General features: G+C 39.4%; 1 protein-coding gene across 1 annotated transcript in view; it reads right to left on the reverse strand.

Annotated features, from left to right (window-relative positions):
- DIAPH2 (diaphanous related formin 2) overlaps positions 1-24361 on the reverse strand; it is a 167803-nt gene that overhangs the window by 70153 nt on the left and 73289 nt on the right. The window contains exons 23-24 of the mRNA XM_058032453.1: positions 23784-23913; positions 13394-13519 (exon numbers count right to left, since the gene is read on the reverse strand). Of these exons, the coding sequence (XP_057888436.1) occupies positions 13394-13519; positions 23784-23913 (256 nt within the window). The remainder of the gene's footprint in view (positions 1-13393; positions 13520-23783; positions 23914-24361) is intronic.

Consider the following 24361-nt stretch of genomic DNA (forward strand, 5'->3'; position numbering starts at 1 on the left):
AGAAAAACACGAATTGCCTTCGAGTCAGCAGATTGCTGTTGTGAGCAGCTCACCAAAAAAGAAATTTATATAAATGTACAGATTAATTCAGTGGATCCTTTAAAAACCAATCTTACATTATGTGATAAAAACCCAAAAATGACTGAAAAGTCTAAAAAAAAAGAAAAATACTTGGACAATTCCAGATTTGCAGCCTATTCTTGGAGGCAGAGCTCCCAGCTCTCCACTGGTGCTGCACTCACATAACAAATAACAACAGTAAGCACTAAAAAAACCCAGCAGTGCTGCTGAAAGGAGATATTTTAAAGCACCACTCTAGAAATAGACACTGTAATTTCAACATTATTATTTTTTATCTATTAAGCACCGAACTGCAAGTAAAAAAATATCTTTAACAGATGGGCTGCACGACAAAGGGGTGGCAGCAAGACAGATGAACAGGGTGAGCCAAGGGAGAATTGAGGATTTCAGCTGGGCTCCATTCTGAAGAAAAGGCAGAGATGCAAAGACAATAGTTCCCAGTCATAGAACATGCAATATTAACAAAGTTCCTGCCACTCTGTGCTTCATTCAACCTTCCTACTTCTAACCTATTAGTAGTGGAAAACATCCCCTGGAAATGTGGTGATTCAGGCAATGGAGTGATCCAGGGGAGCACAGCCAGGTGTGTGCCAACAGATTTCATGAAAAAATTCAGTGAGGAGTCTGAGGTGTGTCAGCTTTGTGCAACAGCAACCCCTCATTCCAACAGATTTCCTGAAGAGAGATTGAAGCTTTGCCAAGTGCTCATTTAAAAACTCCAAATTTGGTTTCACTCTCACCACTCCAAACCAAACCAAAAATCAGTTTTTTTTACAATCAAGTTTAAAAGTGCTTGTTCAAGTAGCACAAAGTACTTTATTCAGAAGTTTGGTTTTCCCACATTTTCTGGTATGCCACTGCAGAGCAGGATTCCAGCCTGAGGAACCACCAGGCATAAATATCTGTTTTAATTTGTTAGAGGAGAAAGTTTGAGTCAATGGTGTCATCTTTAATGAAGGATGCACATGAGCTCTCAGTTTCTAATCTCCCAGCTCATTCATAATAGAGCATTCTTTGAATTGAACTGTGGCAAAGCAAACAGAACTTGCTAACTGAAGACAGAAATTCAGCTTTAATAGCACTAAGTCATTCCCACTGATAGCTCTATTTTCACCTGCTATCAGGATGTAAACACATGCTAACAATTTCATCACTCACTCCATCCATAATGCATCTCTGTGACTGCACAGCAGCCAAAACTTCTGGAGCATACACAGATAATTATGAATCACAATTATATCCCTAATCTTTTCCTCCTGTTGGAAGCCTTTGCAAAAACAAAAACAAAACAAAACAAAAAACAAACCTGCAGAAATCTTCATTGCAATACACTTTACCCAAATCAGAAGCCAAGAGCCATAGCAGGAGCCCAACTTGGTGTGTGCACACAGAATCATGTGCTAACTGGAAAGCTGAAAGATTCCCCAATAAAATTCCATAAAAAGCTCAGTGTGAGAATTTCTTTCTCATTACAAAGCAAATTACCTCATCATTCAGGGTCTGACAGAACAGCTCAAGAAAAACCCAAACAAAGCAAAGCAAAGCACAGAGGAGCAGGGGATTCTCAGCAAGGAGGGCTCTGCCTCCCCCTTGGTCCCTTAGTACCTGAAATTATCATTATCAGAATTATGTAACAATTGCATTCATTGGAAAGAGCCAGGATTTCAGTGGGTTTTGTGTTTGTGGGAATGAAGCACAGAAAGGTCACAACCATCCAAGAACAACCCTGGCTAAACCTGCTCCTTCTCCCAAAATCTCAGATAACAATTAATTCACATTAACTAATATGAAGCTTTCAGACTTGTGCCTAAACAGCCATAAAACTTTCATCTTGGTAAACACTAAAAAAAAATCTGTCAGTGTTTACTTCCTCCCAGCTCTAAGCAATCAATTCAGTCCCTAACTTTGCTGCATTCAAACTTCTCTGTAATGAAAAGAATTTCCATTGATTCCACCACATTGCTATGCACAGGAGAAAGCTTTTGTCAACATCATTTCAATATTACTTTTTTATTTGTACTTCTGTTGATGAGGACACAAAGATCACTGCTCAATTCTCTAAACCCAGAGGAAGTCTCTGGGCAAAAACTGATAAACAAGGGCCGACTTTGAAAATATTCAGTCCAAGGACCAAAGCCCAACAGAACTTAAAACTTGAACTATTTTATACTGAGAAAGTTAGCTCCAAGATATAGGTGGTAAATTAGGAATTTCCTGTGGTAGCAAAAAGAAAATTTTCAAAATAAATAAGAGCACTTGGCTCTCCAAAGAGAATACAAAAGGCAAAATTTCTAAAGCCACAGGCCAGAGAGAAGGCAAGACCTTTTCTATAAAAAAAAAAAAAAAGCACTCCAAAATTAGATCCAGGCATTAACCTAAATTAACCTGAACCACTTGTGAAAAAGAAAAATTGCTGAACTCAGAAGTTTTTTCCCCATTATTATAACAGAGAAACAATCCCCAAATTCCATAGTCCCATTTTAAAGAGAGTTTTTAAAAGCTCTACAACCACTGAAAGCAAACCAAACCTTTCACCCTGGCAAAAAAAACTTTATCTCCACTGATGCCATCACCAGAACTTTGGATTTGCCTTCATACTGCCTGACACCAAAAAACACCTAATTCTTAATTCTCAGCTGTGATATTCTGATTTTTAACTAATTCCAAACAGCATGAAGAGTGCTATTTGTAGCTTTTCTCCAAACTCAAATATCTTTTTCATTTTGTGGTGGCAAAACAATTAATCACAATTCCTGCATTAATTAGAAGGAACACAGAACATGATAGCCAAGCATGTATCAGACAGAAAATGTTGCCAGAGTAATGGATTTGTAGCATCCCTTCCCTGGAGAACAATTAGATAAAAATCTCTTTAGATGAATAAAAACAAGAAGGGAACAACACAAATGCAGCTTGTACAAACGAAATGCTGTTGTAAAATTTGTTTTGCATATTATATTCAAATTGGTTGTGACTGTTTCAAATCACAAAAGTGTTGACACGCTCTAACAATGCTAAAAATCATTTTCTAGGTATTTCAGCAAAAGCCTGGTGGCCACTGCTAGAAATATTCTATTAGCTCTGGATCCCACAATCAGGCGCCCCAAACAATAATTAGAGCTCGGTGCGCCCTGAATCTTTCAGGGAAGCTGCAGCCACGTTCCCTCCCTTTGATCAGGCAGCTTTCCCTCACTCCAGCTGCCTTTAATTAATGTCTGAGCTGTCACTGCAGCTGCTCCTCACAAGCTTCAATCAGATCTGATGGTTGCTTCAGCCAGAGAAAGTTTCTGGTAAAGGTTGGGGAAAGAAATGAGAAATCCCCCCCCTGTATTTTTAGGTTTCCTTTAAGGCTGCCATGGCAAGAAATCCTCAATTTCTTGTTTTGAGAAATCTGAAAAACTGCTGATTGTATAATGTTTCAAGAGCCCAGATGTTCCAAACCAAGGAGGAAAAGGAATTTTATGTCACCTGAGGGAAAAAAAGGCAAATTGAGATTTGTTTAGCACAAACAACTGTTGCAATGATATGTTCACAAACTCAAGAATAGGAGAAAATGAAAGTTAAAGACTATGCTAAAATGAATTTATTTTGCAGGTGCCTACATAAAACCACACATCAAATGTGGTTTGAGTAAGGTGCTGTATATCCCTTCAATCATCTTTCCTCTCCAGACATGGTCCCACATTTTTAAAATTATTAAAATTATTAATTACTTAATAATTATTATTAAAAACTTACCGGGCAGTGATTTGCCAGAAGCTCACCACAAACAGCCTTGGCCCCAGTGACTGGGGTTAACCCAAGGAAAAGCCAGGAAAGTGAAAGGATCCCTCCAAATCCCAACAGGCACTTGAAAAATCCCCTAAAGAACTCTTCTGGCCAGAGGGAAACCCAGAGCAGACTCACAGGCAACGGGGACCTGAAATCCAGATTTGCTCTGCTCACAGGCAGCTCTTGCTGCTCAGTGACATCCTTCCCCTCCAAAACACTTCAGCTTTTAAAAGAAAATGTTTCTGTTTGGAAAACAGAACTGCAGAGGGCAAAAAACAGCTCCATCAACACCAAGAGTTTTGCTAAGGCAGAATCTCAGGACACTTTGATTTTGGTGTCTAAAAGCTGCAGCTCCAGGCATTTACAGAGTGCACCTCCCCTTCAATTTCTGATTTTAAAATAAGCATACAATAATTAGAGAATGGATTTCTAATGGATTATCACTCTAACAAAGCACAGTCCTTTACAAAAATATCTTTCAGTGATCTGGACAACTGAGTTTAATATAAATTTAAGGATGAAAGAAGCCCAGTTTCCCCCAGGCAATGATTCACAGTCGAGGAGCCATTAAATCTCTGGTGCATGCACAGAAGTTGAGTTCTGCTCATGGAATTCTATTCTATGGAATTTTTAAAGGATTTTTTTCCCCTGTATAATGTTCCTTCTTATCCTCTCCTCCTCCCCTGTCCCCAGTGCTCCCTGGATCCCTCTCACTCTGCAGCACAATCTGGGGATGTCTCAGGGTGCAGAACAGAACAGAGCTCCATTACAGCGGGGATTCAACCAAAAACCCAACAGAGATCTCTGATCTGAAGTCAGCAAATAAACTCACTAAAGTCCATTCTATACAATTTACAGAGGGTATGTTTGTCAGGAAATAGAAATTAGAAAAATAAGCAACTGGAAGTTCTTGATTGTCCCACAGCTCCACCTCTTGCACACCATTCTGCCTCCCCTTGGTGACATTTATCAATTTCCTCCTCATTCCCACTGGCATGGAATGCACAGACACCTGTGCACTTCTGTTCACTGAATTCTTACTGCACCCAATATGAAAGAGTCAATGCAATCCTGTGTCTGCTCATATTAGGGATTTCCTTTGTAAAAAGGAATGAAAACCTGAAGGTAGAAATAAACTGTCAAAGAAAACTGATATCGTGCTTTGCATAACACAATTTTCATTTATAATGCTCCAAAGTTCTTGTATTTTAAACTATTAACTTTATGAAAACTCTGCCTTAGTCCAGACCAGTAAAAATAGAAAGGATCATTTTCCAAAGGGATTTGTCTTTTTTTTTTTCCTGACCTCAAATAGTTGTAAGAGAAATGAACATTGTGCAGCAAAACATGACACATTATTAGGTGCTTTTCAAATTCAATCCAAGCAAAGATTATACCTAAATAATCCTATAGTTACCACCTGGAACACAGTAAGCATTTTCACTTTGCTTTAAGATGGATCAAAGAGGGGAAAAAAAAAAATAAAGAAAAGAAATATTGTGTGATAGCAAAGGGAGTGGAAAGCTCTTTAAAAAGCTCTGTTGAGTCTGGCAAGACAAGAGATTTAATTCTTCCTGTACAAGGGGGAAACAAGGAGAGGAAACCCCTCTAAAGAGCAACAGTAGGGAACAAAAATGAGTCCCCAGAGACCCTGAAAATGCAGCTGGACTGGGTGAATTCTCCATCTGGGGAAGTTTACCAGAGCTGTTACCAGGCATGACGGAGGACATACAGACACAGGGTTTCAGGTTAGCTCCCAGATTCAATGTTCCTATAAAAACCATTGGAATTTTCCTGAAGATGAATTGCCAACACTTCTCTGCCATATGTTTTGTCTCTGTGTATCCTGCTTTTACTCTTCCTGCCCCAGGCCTGCCCACAGGTATTTCTGTGAGGTTCCATTGCCCTCCCAGCCCCACAATTTCAGAGTGCCCTGAGTTCCTCAGTGTCTGCATCTGCACAAACACCAAACCATGGAATCAACACTCACACAATGCCGTCCTGCACCACAAAATAAAAAACACTCCCTTTAGAAAATATTCAAATTAATTAATTTTACTTTATGATGAACATATTGTTAATACTGCAGTTCCTGCTGTGTTGACTTTCTGGATTTTTACCTCATGAAACAGAGCAGGCATTGCACAATTTATCCTGCCATAAACCACATCCTCCTAGACCCACAAGGCCATTACTGGTTTTCTCCATTAGAGTGGAGAAAAACCTTCTCCAAAGTTTTTCCTCACTATTAGGTCATGATTCCTGATCCACAACTATTCCATATTTTGCTTTTTTTGCATGGGGATTATTTACTGATTTTTTTAATCTGGTAATTTAGCTGATATATTAAATGTTGTTACAGCCTCTCTCTGAAGCAGGCAGATAAAAATGGATTTCCCACCAGCCCCTGAAGACCCCGAGTGCTCCCTTATCTTGCTGAACATTTTGCTACCTCTCCTCTTGCTGTGCTCACACCCCTAAGGCAGCCTGGAGTCTGAGCTGAGCTTGTCTCAAAGCAAATCAACAATTTTCACATTACTGGTCAAGCACTGAAACACTGACTTGCTAATGGCTCCCTCTTGGCTCACACCATGTTTTGTTCATTAAAGAATGGAATATCTCATGATCAATTATGCAGGCCTGGGTAGAATTCTTTTCCCAACAATGAGCATAAAGATATTAAAATACATAGATATAATAAAGGGAACAAAGCCAGGTACCGACATAGTACTGTAAAAAAAACTCATATTATGATAAAAACAAACATCTGGAGTCTTGCCAGATGAGACCTGACCAATTTAAAGTTTTATCAAATTCCACTTTACCGAGCAACATGCAGACTACATCAAATTAAACAATTCACATGAAACACCTCAACAGCACGGCTGCTACTTGATGGCTTGCAATAAAAACAGAACAACAATTCTTGGGATGCTTAGTGCACCACAGAGGCAAACACAGAATTCCAGTACACCTCATGGAAAATTTCATACCTGGAGTGATTAAACCCTCACACACACACACAGGAGCACCACATCCATCCCAGAACCCTCACCATGGCCTGGTAAAGCTGAGAAAAAGAGGCTGCAAAGCAAAGGTTGGAGATGATGCTGTGGTGCTCTGGTTCAAGACAAACCTGCCGCTCCTCACACCCCACAAGGATTCCAGCCTGGCTTTTGCAAGTTCCAGATTTTTCAGGAAAAGGCTGCCAGGCCTTTCCAGCAGCATTTCCCCCTTAGAATTCACTCAGGATAAACAAAGCAGAGGGCAGAAAAACGCCAAAAAACCCGAATTCCTCAGCCACCTCCCAGCACAGAAACGTTCATGCTCTCCTGCCTCTCAGCAGGGAAACTGGGCTTGACCAAGCAGAAGGAGATTAAAGTTGTTTTTCCACAAGGTTAAATTCATCTTTAATTGGGAAATATCTAATTCTACCAGGGTTACAGCTTAGTAACCATGCATGCTCAAAGCACAGGAGGGAATGAAGGAAAAGCATTTCCCTTTCAATGGCCAGTGTAAAAACCTGCACAGCAATTCTGGAATTGGGTTTGCAATGGGATCATGACAAATTGATTGATTTTTTTTCTCCCACTAATATAGAAAGATGATTATTTGGAACAATAATTAGCAATATTGCCATTTAGTGAATTAAATAACAAACCAAACACAACTGGTTTCAGTCATGACCAGAGAAGGAGAACCATTCCACTAGAACAGCAAAATAATTTGCCTTTTTTCAGCTCGGTATTTATACATTTATATAACTTTGTCCAAAGACTCAGAGCACTCACCTGCTGCACATCCCAGCAAACACAAGGGGCAATGAACTGCAGGCCTGGAATATTTATCTGCAGCAGAATCAGAACATTTAACCTCCCTTTAACTCAATTATATCCATTGATTTCCATGACAAACACCCAGTCACACCAAATGTGACACCAGACATGCAAATATTTCAAAGCTCTTTTAGTGGGGGCATCATTATTTTAGTTTTTTTTATTGCAGGATGAAAAATCAGGTAAAGGAAAGGATTAATAAATGCCACAGAGGACATTTCTCAGTGGAAATCAAATTGAATGACAACAGTTCTATCAGAACTGTCAGTGAACAACAAGCTCTCCAAATAAATAAACCAATAAACAAATTTCAGCTCCTGGGATTGTTTCTGTGAGTGTTGTTGGGCTGCTCAGGGCTGACATTTCAGAATGTGATCTGGTGTTGTTCCCTCTAACTGCAAGAGGTCCTGGCCATATTTCTGACACACTAATTATCTTATTTTTAAACTTTTACCTATAAAAAGGCAGCTCTGCACACACAGATCATTTCGTGTGCTGGGGAGACACACTCCCCAAAGACTGAGTAAACCACTAAAGTACATTTGAGCTCAACAACATCAAATATTGCTGTTTTTTTCCCCTAAAGCTTAATAATTCCAATTGAATATAAGTAACTAAATATAGCCCAAATTGCTTGTAATCTGATTTTTAACTTGGCTGGGTCAGTTCTCCAATAGGGTTCAAACTGCTGAGATGCCACAAGCTTAAACAATTAGCAATGCAAAAAAAAAAAAATAAAAAACAAAAAAACAGAGAAGGAAAACTCAGCTTATTCACCAATGCCCTGAATTTCCCAAAAAAGCCTCTAGTTTGGAAAAAGAAAAGCAGATTATTTGTACAAACTAATTCTTGCTATCTGCTATCAGAGTGCTTTCAGCAGGGGGATTTTCTGAGGAAGGCCCTGCATCATTTCTCACCCAGCAGCTCCATCAGGGGCGCCTGGGCTGCTTTGGCAGCCCCATTTAAATACCAGGCGAGTGCTCGGAGATAAAAGGTTTTTAAATGTAACCTCTCAGAAGATGAGGCACTGTCAATTCCCTTCTCCAAAGTGCATTTTAGGGATGCTTTACTTGCATTTGGGGCAATACAGAATAATGCAAATCTGGGCCACGCAGACTGGGGCTGTCAAACAGCCAAGCAAATCGCTGGGATCTCACATCTAATACTCAAATCACACATTTTGCTGTCTTAGAGCTACACAAACTTGGAAAAGAGCATCCTAGATGCAAAATTTAACACACACCACCCATGTGATACTTTCTCCTTTGCTCATGTTAATCAATTTGCATAAAACCATACAGAATAGGTGGCACAAGAAGAACATTTGATTAACTTATTACCTATAAATTCAAACTGACACAACCCTGTAAGCAGGGCAAAGAAACCCTGGTATTCCTGGCACTTAAATAAATACAGGCTCTGCTTCAAAAACTTCCTTGAAACTTGAACACTTTATGTACTAAAATTAATCGCCAAGCAGATGTACAGCATTATAAGGCTTGCAATTATTGCTTAAAACGTTTTCCATTTAAACATAAAACTCATAAAACTGAAGATTCAAGAGTAAATAAATCATTACTTTCCTGTGCTGTGCCTTCAACAAGCACTGCAATGTCTTTTTCTCCCACTTAGTATTTTAATTTAGAAGAAAATAGTTATTTTCTGTATGAAGCTAACAGAAAGTTAAATTAATCCCAAGTTTATTTTTTAAGAAACAATTCCTCATACTTAAATGCAAACAACGACAGCTCCCACAGGAGAATTACTGGCTGATTTTAATCTGAACATCCCCAGTGCATCAAAGGCCCCAGACTTGTCCCCAGGTCATTTCTGTACAGCTGAAGAGCACCCAGAGGGGGAAGGAACCCCTCGTGTTCCACTGTGGGGCTGCAGGGGCTGTCAGACAGCTCTGGGAGCATAAATGCACATCAGGAGAGGACCCACGCCTGCCAGCAAGGCAGCTCTTCTATTCCATAAAAAGGATTCTCTCCTAATGAATGGTGTTCCTTACTGGAAATTAAAATTAGTTCACAAATTGCTGCTGTTCCATTTAATGATAAGATGAATGCGCAGCGCTTTGAATTTTTTTTTTATCTGCGGTAATTTTTGCTCTTTCATTCATCATTCCCTTAATTTCGCAACTCTTTAAAAAAAAAAAAAAAAAGGCTTTGAATTCCTCACATGCATGCAATCAGTCAGAAAAGCCACGTGGCAGCACTGATTGCTCTGGGAGGCAAAAGATCTCAATAACTTGAGGCACATTAATGTCCCTGATCAGGGTAAACGATCAGCTGGAAAGCAGAAAAGCCACACAAGGTCTCCACTCAAGGCTCGTGCAGGACACATTGGAGGGATAAAAGGAATAAATTCACGTCAGGTATTTTATAAAACACACACAGGCAAAGTTATTCCTGCGCAGGGAGCAGGATAACAAAAACCATGAACCGGTGACCAAATGCGTGCCCTTGGAACAACATTCAAAGCTTCTGTCTACAGCAGGAGCTATATTTATTATAGATATTTCTAGAGAAATTAATTATTTTCTAGAGGAACAAACTTTAGTTTGTGTGTATGTTGGGAGGGCGAAAGAAGTGATATTTATTATTCATGTATTTAGAGTTCTAAATCAATATTAATGTTAACTCAGTGCAACTTTCCATTTGTTCCCTCTGAAATTGCTTTTCAATTCAGTTGTTTTTAATCTTAGTTAATAACATTTCCATTTGAACTCCATGAATGTGAACACTCTTCTCAATCCCCAACCAGACACCCGTGTTTTAGCATCACTGAAATCTCTGCATACACTTACAGCACACAAATACAAAATTCAGAGTTCTGCACTTTGGAAAAATCTTCACTCAGAGGCACAAACACTGAAATAAAACCAGGAGGGAAAGGCAGGCTTGGCACAGTCTGTAATTACTTTTCTAAACTGTTGAATCAGACTCCCCAGCGCTGCATGCAGCAGGGATAATTATAAAAGGAACCTCTCCCATTTAAAGTTGAATTATTTACAAATGGATCTTCAGGTAAAACACAATTCCAGTCACGGATCACATCATGGAAAAGTTGTTTCAGGAATCACACCTAAGTTATTTAATATGGCAAGAAATTCACAGAAGGACTATTTGAATCCCTTTATTTTCTTCAGCCACACTGCACTGGGATGAATAACTGCATGTGCTAAATAAAAATCTGATTAAGTGAAGAGAAAAATTATCTTGCTTAGAAACCCAGCAAGAAAAAAATACAAAATGAAAATGCAGGTGGAATTTCTATTCATCTTCTTGTCATTCACAGCATCAAATGCTTATTTGTTAAAAAAAGTTAGAAAAACTGAAATTACTTAAATTGTTTGACAAAATTTGATTCTGTGTTCTGACTATTAATTTAATTATTACAAATTCATATTATGAATGGTATTTTTCTTGTCACTGGCCTCCTACATGAATCTCCAAGCAGGACCTATCACACTCACATCCTCTGAAGAAAGTCTCATCCACAACTCCTGGTAAATAACTTTGTTTATGACAGGAATGAGAAACTCTGCCTCAAATATTGTAATTGCTGCATCCCAACACTCCACTGAGACATCTCAGATTTTCCCAAACACTCAGAGAGATGTTCAGCCTGAAATTCTGCAACTTTGCCATCTCAGGATGTGCCATCACCAACACATCTCCAGGCAGCTGTGGAAATCAAAGAAACACTCACTGCAGACTCGGTGTCACTTTTACACCCTCCAAAATGATTCTCCAATCAAACAAAAAACATGGGAGTGTAAAAAGCCTTAACATATTCAAAGATAAGCAGAAACAAAGTGGATCCCTTGATCCAAGGGGAGATGACTTTTGAAATAAAAGCACAGAACATATCAGGTCATCTGTTCATTATGGAAAAACACAAATGCCCAGGGGGAGGCAGCCCCTGGCTCCAGCCTTATCTCTGCTGCCAGTGCTGATAAAACAGGGAGGAATCAACCTGGAGGAACCTACCTGTAATCAACCAGCCAAGGTGCCCAGGACCCTGCAATAATTCACTTTAAAATATTCCATAGGCTCCTCCCATTTCTGCCAACACAATGAAACATTAGTACTTTTTTTTTTTTTTTTTTTACATTTCTGCATAGTCAGACAATGCAAAAATGTAAAGACAAGACAAACCTTTTCTTCTCTGAGAAATTCAGGTGATAAGCTGCGGAGAGAACAATGTTCAATATTATCTACTTGGCTCTTTTTCCTCGCCAAACCATCTCTGAGTGATGCTAATCGTGGCTCTAAGTAAACACACAGGCAGCAAAACAAAAAAACACAACTGAGCAATCATTTCTGTAACCTGGAAAGCAGAGCTGTCAAATGTAACAGGAAAAAAACAGTGGTAAAGGTGCAATTCATAAATTGGTTTGGCTTATGAACCAAAGTGGGGACAACGTGACAGAATTCAGCTCTGGTGGGGTGACAAGGCACAGAACAATTACAGGGCAATACTGAAAGATTTTCTGATGTGAATGGAGCTCAGGAAATAATAATGAGCTTTGTTTAATAGCAGAACTGATAAAAGTGATTAGCAGCAGCGAGTCTCTGAACCTGGCACACGGGACAAGGCGCAGGGGAAGATGGAAGGAATCAGAAACAATTTTCCACTTAGTCAGGAGTTGTCTCCCTTAAGCTGCTTTCCAGCAGCCTTGTCAGAAACTTAAAATAAATCCATCCAGAGGAGATGTTAAATATCTGCTTGTGAAATTCTGTCACTGACTCCATTCAGATGGCAAATCCTGCAAAAAACTGACTTTGTGCAAAGAGAGGAGAAATCTTCATTGCAGCCACCTACCAAACGTGCTGAGCAGCTGTGAATGGATCTAAACACCAATGTTCTCCTTTTTCTCTCCTCTGAGAACCCCAAACCCACCAGTCCTGCTGCAGCAAGAAAGGAGAGACCTCACAGGAATATCTGAGCTTCTGGAAATGCACAAAATGCCCTGGACTTGGCACCACACCCCAAATGCTCCCAATATTTCCACACAGAGCTGGGATTTGAGCACACTAAAAACCTGGGAATTTTTTTTTTTTTTTTAAGGGATTTTTCTCAGTCTTTGCTGCATTTTTGTGAACTTCTTGTATCTTCAGCAGACTTGATACTTTAAAGTTTTGAACAAAATGAAAGATGGATATACAAAAACAAGCTAGACAGACATTATATTAGAGTCCCCTCCAGATTTAACTTAAAGAATCCATAGTCTCTATTCTCTACAGAAATTAAGGGACATAATAAGGGACTTCAGAGTGAAAACAAATGTAAATATTCCTCTAAATGTTAAAAATGTAACTTAAAACTATTAACAAAATTAATACTCTGCCCTTCAGAAAACCCCACATCTGGAGCTAAAATAATAAATATACCAACTTTACTGCTGCTGTTTTTCTAAAACTGAAGAAATAATTCTTTTCAGACAGAAAAAAACACCCCCATAACTGAGTTTATGGCTGCTCAGTGTAACCACTCCCTTCAGGAAAGCTGTCTGGGCACCCCTGGGAAATCTGATTATTGATGCTTTCAGTCCTCTTCTTGCTTACACTCACCACACCCACTGATGCTTTTGCTCTGCTCTGGGAGAAATGCATGAAAAGAGACTTTAAACCTATTTTGGAGAGCTGCAAATCCCCAGCAGAGCATGGGAATGCTCAGATCACCAGTGCCAAAGGATATGCTCATCTTCTCCACAAACTTGTCGTGCTCGTCCTGGCTCTTGGGGAAGTTCTCAATGTCCTTCTCCAGGCGCTGGATCTGCTGGTTCATGGAATCCAGGTTGCTCTTCAGAGTCTGGGCTGAAACTAAGGGCAAAAAAAAAAAAAAGAGTTTATAAAGTGACTCCAGGAAGGGTCTCAGGAGAGGAAAAAACAATGGCAGTATAAATAATCTGAAAGAGAATGGTTCCATTAAGGAGATTCATATTTTTCTGAATTACAGCTTGTAAAAAAATCCTTCCCTTCATAAAAATAAATGGAAAATATCTACTGTAATATACCAGATCATCATATTTAACATTGAAATGTCACCACTTAATTCTACCATTAGTTCAAATTATTCCATTTCTATTTAAATTTATGGTAAAATTTCCAATATTTCTAATATTATTATTTCTAATATTCTTTTAAATCTAATTCAAAGATTAAAAACTAACTAGAGTTCAAAGAGATTTCATCTTCTTAATGCATGTACTTGGTTAAATGAATGATCTTATTAAGGCACATTTCTGTTACAGGAATGATTTAAAGAATAGACATGGGGGAAAAAAATTAAATATTTTTTCTTATATTGAAGTTACTCTGATTTCTGGAGCCCAGAGCTGTGTTAATAGCAAAGGTAGGTCTGAATAATAAAAGCTGCTGATAATCAAAAGGAAGGAAAGGACTCAGAGTACAGCACACTAATTACAAAAAAAAAAAAAAAAAAAAGAGGGGACTGTAAAGAACTCCTGCTTGCTGCGTGAGAAGCCATCCTAATGAAAAGCTCCGTGCTGCCAATTTGGATTAAACAGCCCCTGATTGATGCATCCTGCGAGCAAGAAACGGCAGCAGCATCGTGGGGTGAAACAACCCCACCTGAGCCAGGGACCCCAGAGCTGGGGGAAAAGTGACAGAGCTGTGCAGAGACAGCCCTGCTCCAGCTGGGAATTAAAGCACCCTGAACTGGAAATATTGAAATATTGAAATATTGAAATATTGAAATATTGAAATATTGAAATATTGAAATATTGAAATGTATCATAAGCCACGAGGCCCATTTGTCAGGCTGGTTTTGATCCCAAGGAACAACTGGCCAAGCTCTTGCTCTCCACTCAAAGCTCCTTTGCAACCCAAGGCTCCCTCCCATTCTTTGGCTCCTCTTGCACAGCTCAGACCTCAGCGCCCTTAGGGAGAAGCAGAGAATCCCAAGACCCCTTTGCCCCAGTGCAGCCAAGAAAATCGAATTACTCCTTTTTTTAACGGAATTTTTATTATCTTTCGCTGAAAGCAGCTTGCCCAAAAGTTCCACTAAGTACTTTCTAAAGAACCATTTATTTTGCTATTTTCTTGCTATTAAAAAAAAAACTGCTGTGGCTACATGAGATGAAAGAGCAGAAGGAAATTGAGTCACGACGGCCTGAAAAACAGCACATAGGAAATAAAAATCTGGTAAATAAGGGAGCTGTTCCCAGAGGAGAATCAATTTTCTATTCTTTCCAAGTGAGGACTCCCATCAGCTGTAACACTGAGTTCACCAGCATTTTCAAATACATATGGCACCAACAGAGCTGGCTTTATAGCAGCCATTATCTTGATTTTATTTTCAATTTTATCCATTTTATACTGGGTACCAAAGGAACTACTAATCATGTAATCCTAGAATTATAGTGGAAGTTTTTTAAGCTTAATTCATCTGGGGTGGGAATCTATACTGACCACAGAATCCTTGTAGCTTTTAAATTCACATTGGAGAGTTAACCTTGAAATCAACCACTAAAACACTCTGAATAACATAAATTATCAAAGCTTTTATGTTCTGCTTGCATTAGTTTAATCGTTTGATATTATGATCAAAGCACCCATTTTTGCTTGACCTGAAGAACTTGAATTACTGTAATATTTTTATGGGCTGTTGTGGAGTTGCAGAGGGGGACAAACAGCACAGGAGGAAAATGCTGGAAGTGAAAAATAAATGAGGAGGATGCAAATGGTCATTCTGTTCATGGAATAGCATCTGGTAAGGAAATAGGCAACATAACAGAGAGTTTAACTGCTTGCAGCAATTGGAAAATATTTAAATGCACAACCATGTAGCAAGAGTAAAAGTTTATTTTTGTCTGGAATTCAAAAGTGCCGAGAAATTCAGCAAGCAATGACAAATAACCGTTGAACTTTGTGATTAAGATGGATGAAAAGTGTTTTCACCTCTATAAAATGAAGTTCAGAAAGGCCCAGATCAGGAACACGCTGGCTTTGAAAGCAGGGAGAACTCCATCCAAGCAAGGAGGCTGCAGCCTAAAGCTGTGCTCCCATAATTAACTTCTGTACTCACACTCAATTAACAAAAAATGTTCTAGAATATGCAATTCTGTTCACTTCCCCCCCCCATGTCCAGGCAAATGTACAAACTTCTGTTGAAGTAATTTATGCAGTTGTTGTTCTGCAAGACAAATTTCAAAAGATGACAGAACAGAGAACATACATATATATATAGACTATAATAAAATATCTGCATTTCCTCCCATAAACCCTTTTATTAGAGATTTACTACTTCAGTAATGTGCAGAGGAATCAACATGAATACCTTCTACTTTCAGGGAAATTCATGTAAATTTCTTCAAACTCTTGCAAGGTTTTAATTTATGAGAGCATAAATTCCACTTGCAGCACAAAGCCATTTCCTTGAAACCATTTCAAACTGCACACCCTGAACAGAATTCCCCTGCTCTCCTCAAACACAGAGGCTCGTTCACCTTCCATGTGCCCACCACTCCACAGGAAAATCGGGCATTTCACAGAACTGGTCTCAAAATTGGGCATGAGAGGCAGTTTTGGCCTTCTGCAGCAAGGGCTCTTACTGACAAAGCCTCTCTGAGCAGCCATTCCAACATGATCCCACTTCACGCTGCAGCAAGAGGGAACAACCAACTAAATCCAACACACAAATAACTGATGCCAAGGTAGGAACAGAAGGCAAGTACAGAAAACAAGGAAAACACAAAGAAAAAAATGCCCAAGGGTGAGCAGACCCCAAAAAAGGGAAGCAACCTAAAGGATGCCTGGCCACTGATTTCCTTCTATTAGCAAGGATAAAAGGTTGGTTGTTTTCATTTCCAAATGAAAAGAAATCAGCAGTAAAAACCACCTCACCCACCCTCACAGGACAGTCAGGACTCCCACCCATGGTGGAAAGAAAGCCAAGAAATGGGAAAGTGGGAGAATTCCAAAGTCAAACTAATTTGCTGACACAGGGAACAGTGAGGACAGAGGAGAAATGAGCTCTGGAAGGAATTATGTGGATTCTTGGACAGCAGGTTCAGCAAGAAGTCAAAGGTAAGAGGCAGGGATGGAATTTCTAAAGTCTCTGTGAACAGGTGTAGATGGAGGGGAAACAACCTGGAGGAACTGCAGTTTTCTCCCCAGTCAGACTGTCCAAAAACCCACACCAACCCCAAGACCTAGACATGGATCAATCCTCAAGGCCAAAGAGCGGAAAAAACCAGCAGAATTTCTCAGTTTGTGCCAAATTGTGTCAGTCTGGCTCTCAGTTTGGCCCTAAGAAAAGGCTGGCTTGCAGACAGCACCTGCAGCTCCAGGGTAGGAAGAAATGCAGGACCTTGAATGTGTGCACCTCAAACCCTGGAGATAAAAGGATTTATGAGACAAAGAAAAAAGCCAATAGAGAAGTTAAACTTGTGTTTCAGCTCCCTGCAGGGCCACTGTAACACACACAGCAAACAGGAACAGGGAATGTGTGATGATGCATTGTCCAGTGATTCCTGTCACGGCCAGAGCAATACAAACACTCAGATCCATCAATATTGTCTCTGCACAAACACTGAATGCAACTCCCTTAATCATGCATCATTAAACCTTGGACTGATTAAGAGATTATTCTGCATATTATTATTTAATTATAGTAGAAAATCAGAGATGGCACAATATTATTCTGACATGGAAGGCAATAATTTCCTTCACCTTATTATTTTCCTTATATTAATTGCTCCTCTGAAAAAAACCCCTCAAACCAATCCTATCCACTGATTTTGGGGAAAAGCAGTGCACAGTCTGCACGCTAAGGAAGGCTTAGTGAGTGTCTGCTGGAGCAGTTCAGTCCCAGAAAATGCTCCCAGCAGTTAATCCCATGTTGATGGGGAGCACGAGCTGCTCCCCGCAGCCCAGCTAAGCATTTTGTATTTACATTAATACAGCAACAGGAGCAAAGGTCACACTAATCCCTTCTAAAATAAGATGGCATCAGACTGAGAGTCCTCCCCACAACAAGAGGTGAAATGATACATTTTGATTAGGTGCAGTGCCTCCTGCATGAGACATTTCAATGGTCTCTGATGGCGATGCAGGGCTGGGATGGCCATGTCCACAGCTGGAAAACACTCTGAAGGGAAAGCCAACATCAATTACTTCAGTAAGCAAAAGCAGGTCTGCACCAAGCACATTAACTGGTGGATTTTTAAGTCTAGACAGCATTTGCACCATAACTACATTGTAAGCATACTAATGACTATTTATTTCTTAGTGCCCGAGGGCAGATGGAAGGAGCCTTTCACAAAGGACTGAGAGGCAGTTTGGAGGGAAATGGGTGAGCAAGTTCCTAATCTGCAGGAATTACAAGCATTGATTACTCAGTTCATAGCAAGCAAGTTTCTGTCTGTTAGGACAATAAATGTTCAAACACCTCAGGGTCAAAGGGGAAGAACAGCTCCCACCTCACCCAGCCAGAGGAGCTGCCATCCTCCCCTTCCAAAAACTGGGAAAGCTTTCTGACACAGAGCCCTGGTGCTTAACAACCAACCCACCATGCAGAACAGAGCTGCTCCCTGACAGAACCTTCCCTGCACTCCTGCAGCTTCAGGAGCAGGAGCAGCTCTGCCCAAATGGCAGGAGCAGCTTTTCCCCAACCTTCCACCTTTACCTCACTAACCCAACAGCAAACAATGCCGTAGAATAGAAGCTTTTTAGTTAAACTGCTTTTTCATATCACAACTACAAATCATTTAGAAATCAGATGTCCCGATTTCAGAAGAATAACCAGGAGCCCTGGAGCTGCTGGGTGAGAAGAGCTGTGCAATCAGCAGTGAGGGATATCACCTCCAGAGCGCTCCAGAAACTCACCCCACTTGGATGTTGGCTCAATTACAGATGTCTTTCAAGATCTCAGAAGTTGAGTTTATTTTTAAAAGAGAGCTTATAATGACAAAATCAGTATGTATTGAACGAGCGTGCTGAAGCAGGGCTGCTGGCAGGGGTGCAAGACAAACTGCAAATGAGGCAGAGGAGACAAGGCAACACAAAGTGAGGGAGCAGAGCTGCTGTCTCACAACCTGCTGCTGACAGAAGAACTCACAGAGATTTTGGGCAAACCCATCCTGGCCTTCCTGACTGCCTGAGCCACTTCCAGAGGGGCCAGAGCTTCCTCACAGGCACCAAAGGGCAAATCCCACCATGGACAAGCAGGAGAAGAAAGAACAAAGTGCCATTTTGCAGCTTTTGCCTCTCTCTGGAGGCTTGCATTAAGGAATTCTAAATGGATTACACAACTTAAGACATTTAAAGCAATCTCCACTTCTGAATTGGTTTAACTACAGCCAGAAATTCTTAAATGCTTTAATTTCTTTAATAAGCAACAGCCCATGAGAGTCATTTGGGCTGTTCTTTCATTTTGCCCTTGATACTTGCACTTGAGGGAGAGGAGCAGAGCCTTAAAATGCAAGCCATACAGAAAGCTGCTTAATAGAGATTCCAAATTATAACTCCAAAATGCAGCTCCAGAACAACCACAGCTCTCTGCAGCATTTATTACACACAGACTGCAACTAAAAAACCCTCAAAGCCTCCCCAGGCTGGGAGAGCTCGCTGAGCCATCGTGCAGAGTGCGAGGCAATCCAGGATCTCAGCCAGGCTCCAAAAGGATCCCTCAGAGAAATTCCTGCTCGGAACTGCAGCACAAGGAGCACCTGTGAGGTTCCTGCCTTCCACCACTCCTGGGCCACATTGGGCAAAATCTGCTTCAGCAATTCCAAATGTGCTTTAAAGGTGGAAATGCTGCAATTTAAACTGTGCTTTAAAGGTGGAAATGCTGCAGAAACTCAGGTTTTTTTTCTGCTGCACCAAACTATAAAACTTTTGTCTGACAGAAAAACGGCTGCTGCTTATGAGCATGTTTTAAATTGCTGTACTTCAAAGTGACAGAGGCACAGGATGTTTTAAAATATTTCCTCCATTCTAAAATGATGCCATTAAATCACAGTGAAGTACCTGTATAAAAATCTCAAAATTAATACTTTATTACAGTATTTGTAATAAAAAGTACACACACATTTGCATTCCCCAGTGTTTCGATTGCTAATGGCCTTTCCAGAGAGATGCCTGCACCATCAGAACCATATGCTTGCAAATTAATGAAATAAATTCCAATGTCCAAGTGAGTGACAAAACAGTGCTGTGATACTGGTATTTTTCAGTTCACTGCACAGACCTAACTCACCCCCACAAGGCACCTTTCACTTCATTTTACTTTCAACTCCACTTTCAAAGAACTATCAAGTGGCACACCTTGATGTCAGGCAAGGAACTCAGAGTGTTAAGTGCTCAAAAAAACCCTCATTATTGCTGAAAGAGACTAAAAAATACAGATATTCATAAAACGTCTATCCCCCTTTCCCAGTTAATCTCAATTTGCTGTGGCTCTGCACAGCCCAGGGGGTGCCACTGCTGGCAGACCAAGCGGGAACAGCTACATCTCATTTTTATGTTATTTACAGGCAAAATGGTTAAATCACAAACTGGGATGTAAAACTGCTCCTCTTCGTATCTAAACTGAAGTTTCTGTTATAAAACACATGGCTAACTTATTGTAATCATCTTCATTTTGTGGGTCACCTATTTCACTTTTATGATTTCTGAGAGGCTTGACACTCAGGTGAGCCTTAACTTTAAAAATATATTTATTTTCTGAGTCATTAAAAGTATACTTTTAACCACACAGCTGTCTAGAAATATCTGACTTGTAAGGTACCTCTTGTTTTTGTTTGGAAATTTGGCTGAAGCCCAAAAGGGGATGGGAATTTTTCAGGTCTTTAATAAAAAGCTGAGGTCATAAAGTGCTAAGAGCAAATACCATGAAAAGCAGCAAGAGGGATAACAAGTGATGTGAAGAAGGCAGGAATGTGCCAACAGGAATGGGCCTGGCTCCAAAGGACAGGAGAAAAGGGGAAAAAAGAAAAGAAGGGAAAAAAATAAACGGGGAAAAGAAAGGAAGGGGGGAAAAGAAAGAAAGGAAAGAAAAGAAAAGGGGGGGGGAAAGAAAGGGGAAAAAAAAGTAAGGGAAAAAAAAGAAAGGGGAAAAAAATGAAAGGGGGAAAAAAATGAAAGGGGAAAAAGGAAATCACTGCCATCAAACAACGCACTGCATCACAGCCTTGTGAGTTTTGATTGGTTTTCCTTTCACAATCTGCTTCCAGGATGAAGAAATGCTTTTCCAATGATCTCTTGATAGTTAATCACTTTGACCTTTGCTTGTATTTTCCAGAATAAAATTGTCTCCTAATTTATTTTCACTTTTCATAAAGCTGCAGGTTGATCTTCCATCTTTAAAAAGATCAACTATTTTATTGTACCTAATATCAGATTATTGAAGATTTTAGTACATGCATGGGGAGCTCATCTAATCCCATTGACCTTTTCATATTAAAATCCAGTTTTATGCTTTATCTGCTCTTTGTTAAAAAGCAAAAAACCAAAATCAGCTGTTGTTCAGATGCTGGTTCTTTATTCTTATATGAAAATTAAGCTGAACAGGATGTTTTTCCTTGACATGGAAGTGAGAATATGCAGCCAAGGCTGAAAAGAAGTTGCAGATGCCAAGGGCAGCATTTGGAAGGTTCTGCACAGCCCAGACCACGAGTCCTGACTAAAAACTACCACATCCATCTCCAGCAATGACACTCACCTGCTCAGCTCACATTTCCTTAGTTAAAATTCATGCACAGATACTATTTGCTGCTGGATTTCTTCCTATTTTATGAATAACTGATGCCAGCATCATCCTCATATCCAGCCAATTTGTTCCAAAGGAGGCATCCCACAGGAAAAACAAACCCAACTGTCCGTCCCCAAAACCACTGGTTTATAAAACACCAAACAATAAATATTTGCAAGTGCAAATCTCCTCCGTGCAAAGCACCTCAGACCCCTGCACAGGAAAAGCTCCAGTGTGGCAGAGCAGATGAACATTGCAATTACCCAACCCCTGCAGCACCACGGGGAGCAGTTGAAGCCACTTGCACAAATCCCATTTATTCTGCCAAAAATCTGCCTTGCTCCAGAAAGCAAAGAAGGGCTGAAAGAGAAGTTCTGGTCATTAAAAATGAACAGCAATTTATGCTCTGCTAGGAGTCAGTGCTGTTTATAGCAAATGCAGCTTTTATCTTAGAGAATGAAACAAATTTAACTGCAATAAAATCTTTTTCATATTTATTCTGAGCATCAGCATTGTGAGAGGCTTTGCTCCCATTAATATGCTTTCTGTGTTTAGGATGCTACAGCTTAACTAAACTTTACTGACTCTTCCAGTTTAATTCCTCAAGTCAACTTACAGAACATCAGAGGCTTTGAATCAAACTGCAAAAATCTCAAAGCTGCAAGGTCAAGTGTCACCCACAGAAGAAAATTCATAAAAGATCATCAAAAGTGCCTGGTAAACCAGAAGACTTTACAAAGAAAGGAAGAAAAAGATGAAAAGTCACCTCGAGAAAAGAATTATCAAGTGGGAGAAAACATTTTTGGAATTTAGATAAGATGCCAAACTGCTACTTGCATAAATAACTTAATTAATATGTTAGCCCACAGAATCACAGAATGTCCTGAGCTGGGAAGGACTCCCAAGGGTCTCTGAGCCCTGCACAGACACCCCAAAAATCCCAGAGCAGCACTCAGGCCAATGAACCATCCTGCAGCAAAGCGGGGCAGGGACACATCTAACCAGCAAAAATAAAACACAGATCGTATGCAGGAAAAAAAAAAAAAACCACGGAAAAGTGCATGCAAAGCTTGAGAAAGAGCAGAAAAAAAAAAAAAGGCATGATGAAGACAGACAAAAAAAACGTGAAGAAGTGGAAGTGAGAGGTGAAACCGTGGCAGAGCTGGGCTGATGGATGAACTGTCCCAGGTCCTTGGGGACACAGGGCTGCTCTCAGCAGGCACAGACTGAGAGCACTGACGGCCTAATTAATAAACACCCAACAGCTAATCACTGCATCAGGAGAGACAGTGACTGATAGCACTGCAGGAGGGGAGACAAAAACTGCCAGGAGAAAACCTGGACAGGGCTGGTGGAAATGTGCATCCAACTCCTCCTCACCTCTGCTTTCCTTCATTTTCTTGTGCTCACCCAGGTATTTATATTTATATTTATATTTATATTTATATTTATATTTATATTTATATTTATATTTATATTTATATTTATATTTATAATTATATTTTCTGATTAAATTAATCAATTAAAAGTTTTGTGTTATCTTCATCTGCTTCTGCCTCAGCAGAAAACTCAGCAGCACAGCCTGTGCCACATGAGAACGTGGCCAACAGGTGAACTCAGCCACCACATCCCAGCCTGCACTGCTGACTGACCCAAAATAATCATTAATTGTGGCCTGTGCAGCACAACTGAGCTGGATCTATTCATAGGCAGCCTGGGATTTTTCCAGAATATGCTATTTACTTGTATAAATAATAAATATGCATATCTATTATATATATTTTATAGTATATATATATATATATTTCATGTATTAACGTATAAATTTATTTGCATAAATAGTATAGCTGATTATTTGCTATTCTCTCTCAGGTGAGGAAATGAGGAACTGTGTGTGAAGGCTCCTTGCACACTCAGAGGTTTGATGGGACACCCAACACCATCCCCTGCACTGCTGCCAACTCCTGAGCTGTGGCTTTTCAAGTATCTCACTAAAATTTATAATACAATTAATAATGAATTGAATTAATTTAATAATAAATTATTATAAAATTTATAATACAATATATAATACAATTTATTAATTGCATTATTTTACTACCATTTAAAATTTTTAATACAATTTTAATACTTTTTAAAAATTGTATTATAAATTGTATTATTTTCACAGCCTACTACAGAAGAAAAGGAGTTGCTCCATGACTGTTTTTCCCTTTTTTTCCTCAGCTCAGTAAACACCAGACAAGCACAATCCACGTGGATTATCGATGCTTACAGGTTACACAATGCCACAATCCCAAATGAAATGCTGGCAGTATTTCATGTCAAAGCCAACACCTGCTGCCTTTAGGTGCTTTGCCTGCTGCTCACCTTTGCTCGCACTCTCAACGTGCTGCAGCTCATCTGGGAATTTCAGGATGTCCCTGTAATTCTCCTCACAGATCTCTGCCAGGAAATGCAACAGGGTGGTTTTCTGGTCTGATGACTTTGTATCTCGAATCTAAAATGTAGATACAAGAGAAAACAAAAAAAAGTTCTTGAAATGTTTCAATAAAGTGAATAATAATATAATAAATATATAAATAAATATATTAATTTATATAATATATAAATAATAATATATAAATATATAATAATATATAAATAATATATTATTATATATAAATATAATAATATATTTATATATAAATAAAATATAAATATATATTTATAAACATATATAAATATATAAATAAATAATAAAAATAAAATGTTTCAATAAAGCGAATAATGCAGACTTCAACTCATTAGTAAAAAGTTACCTACATGGGTTGCCTGCAAATAAACAGATTTTAAAAAATGAAATTTCTTGAATTCTTCATAATTTAGGATTAGAAGGAATCTACCCTAAGATGTATTTTAAGAAATAATGATTAATTTTGATGAGAAGAAGATCTGAGATAAAGTTC

Source organism: Melospiza georgiana, chromosome 12, assembly GCF_028018845.1.
Source record: "Melospiza georgiana isolate bMelGeo1 chromosome 12, bMelGeo1.pri, whole genome shotgun sequence".
Taxonomy (NCBI): domain Eukaryota; kingdom Metazoa; phylum Chordata; class Aves; order Passeriformes; family Passerellidae; genus Melospiza; species Melospiza georgiana.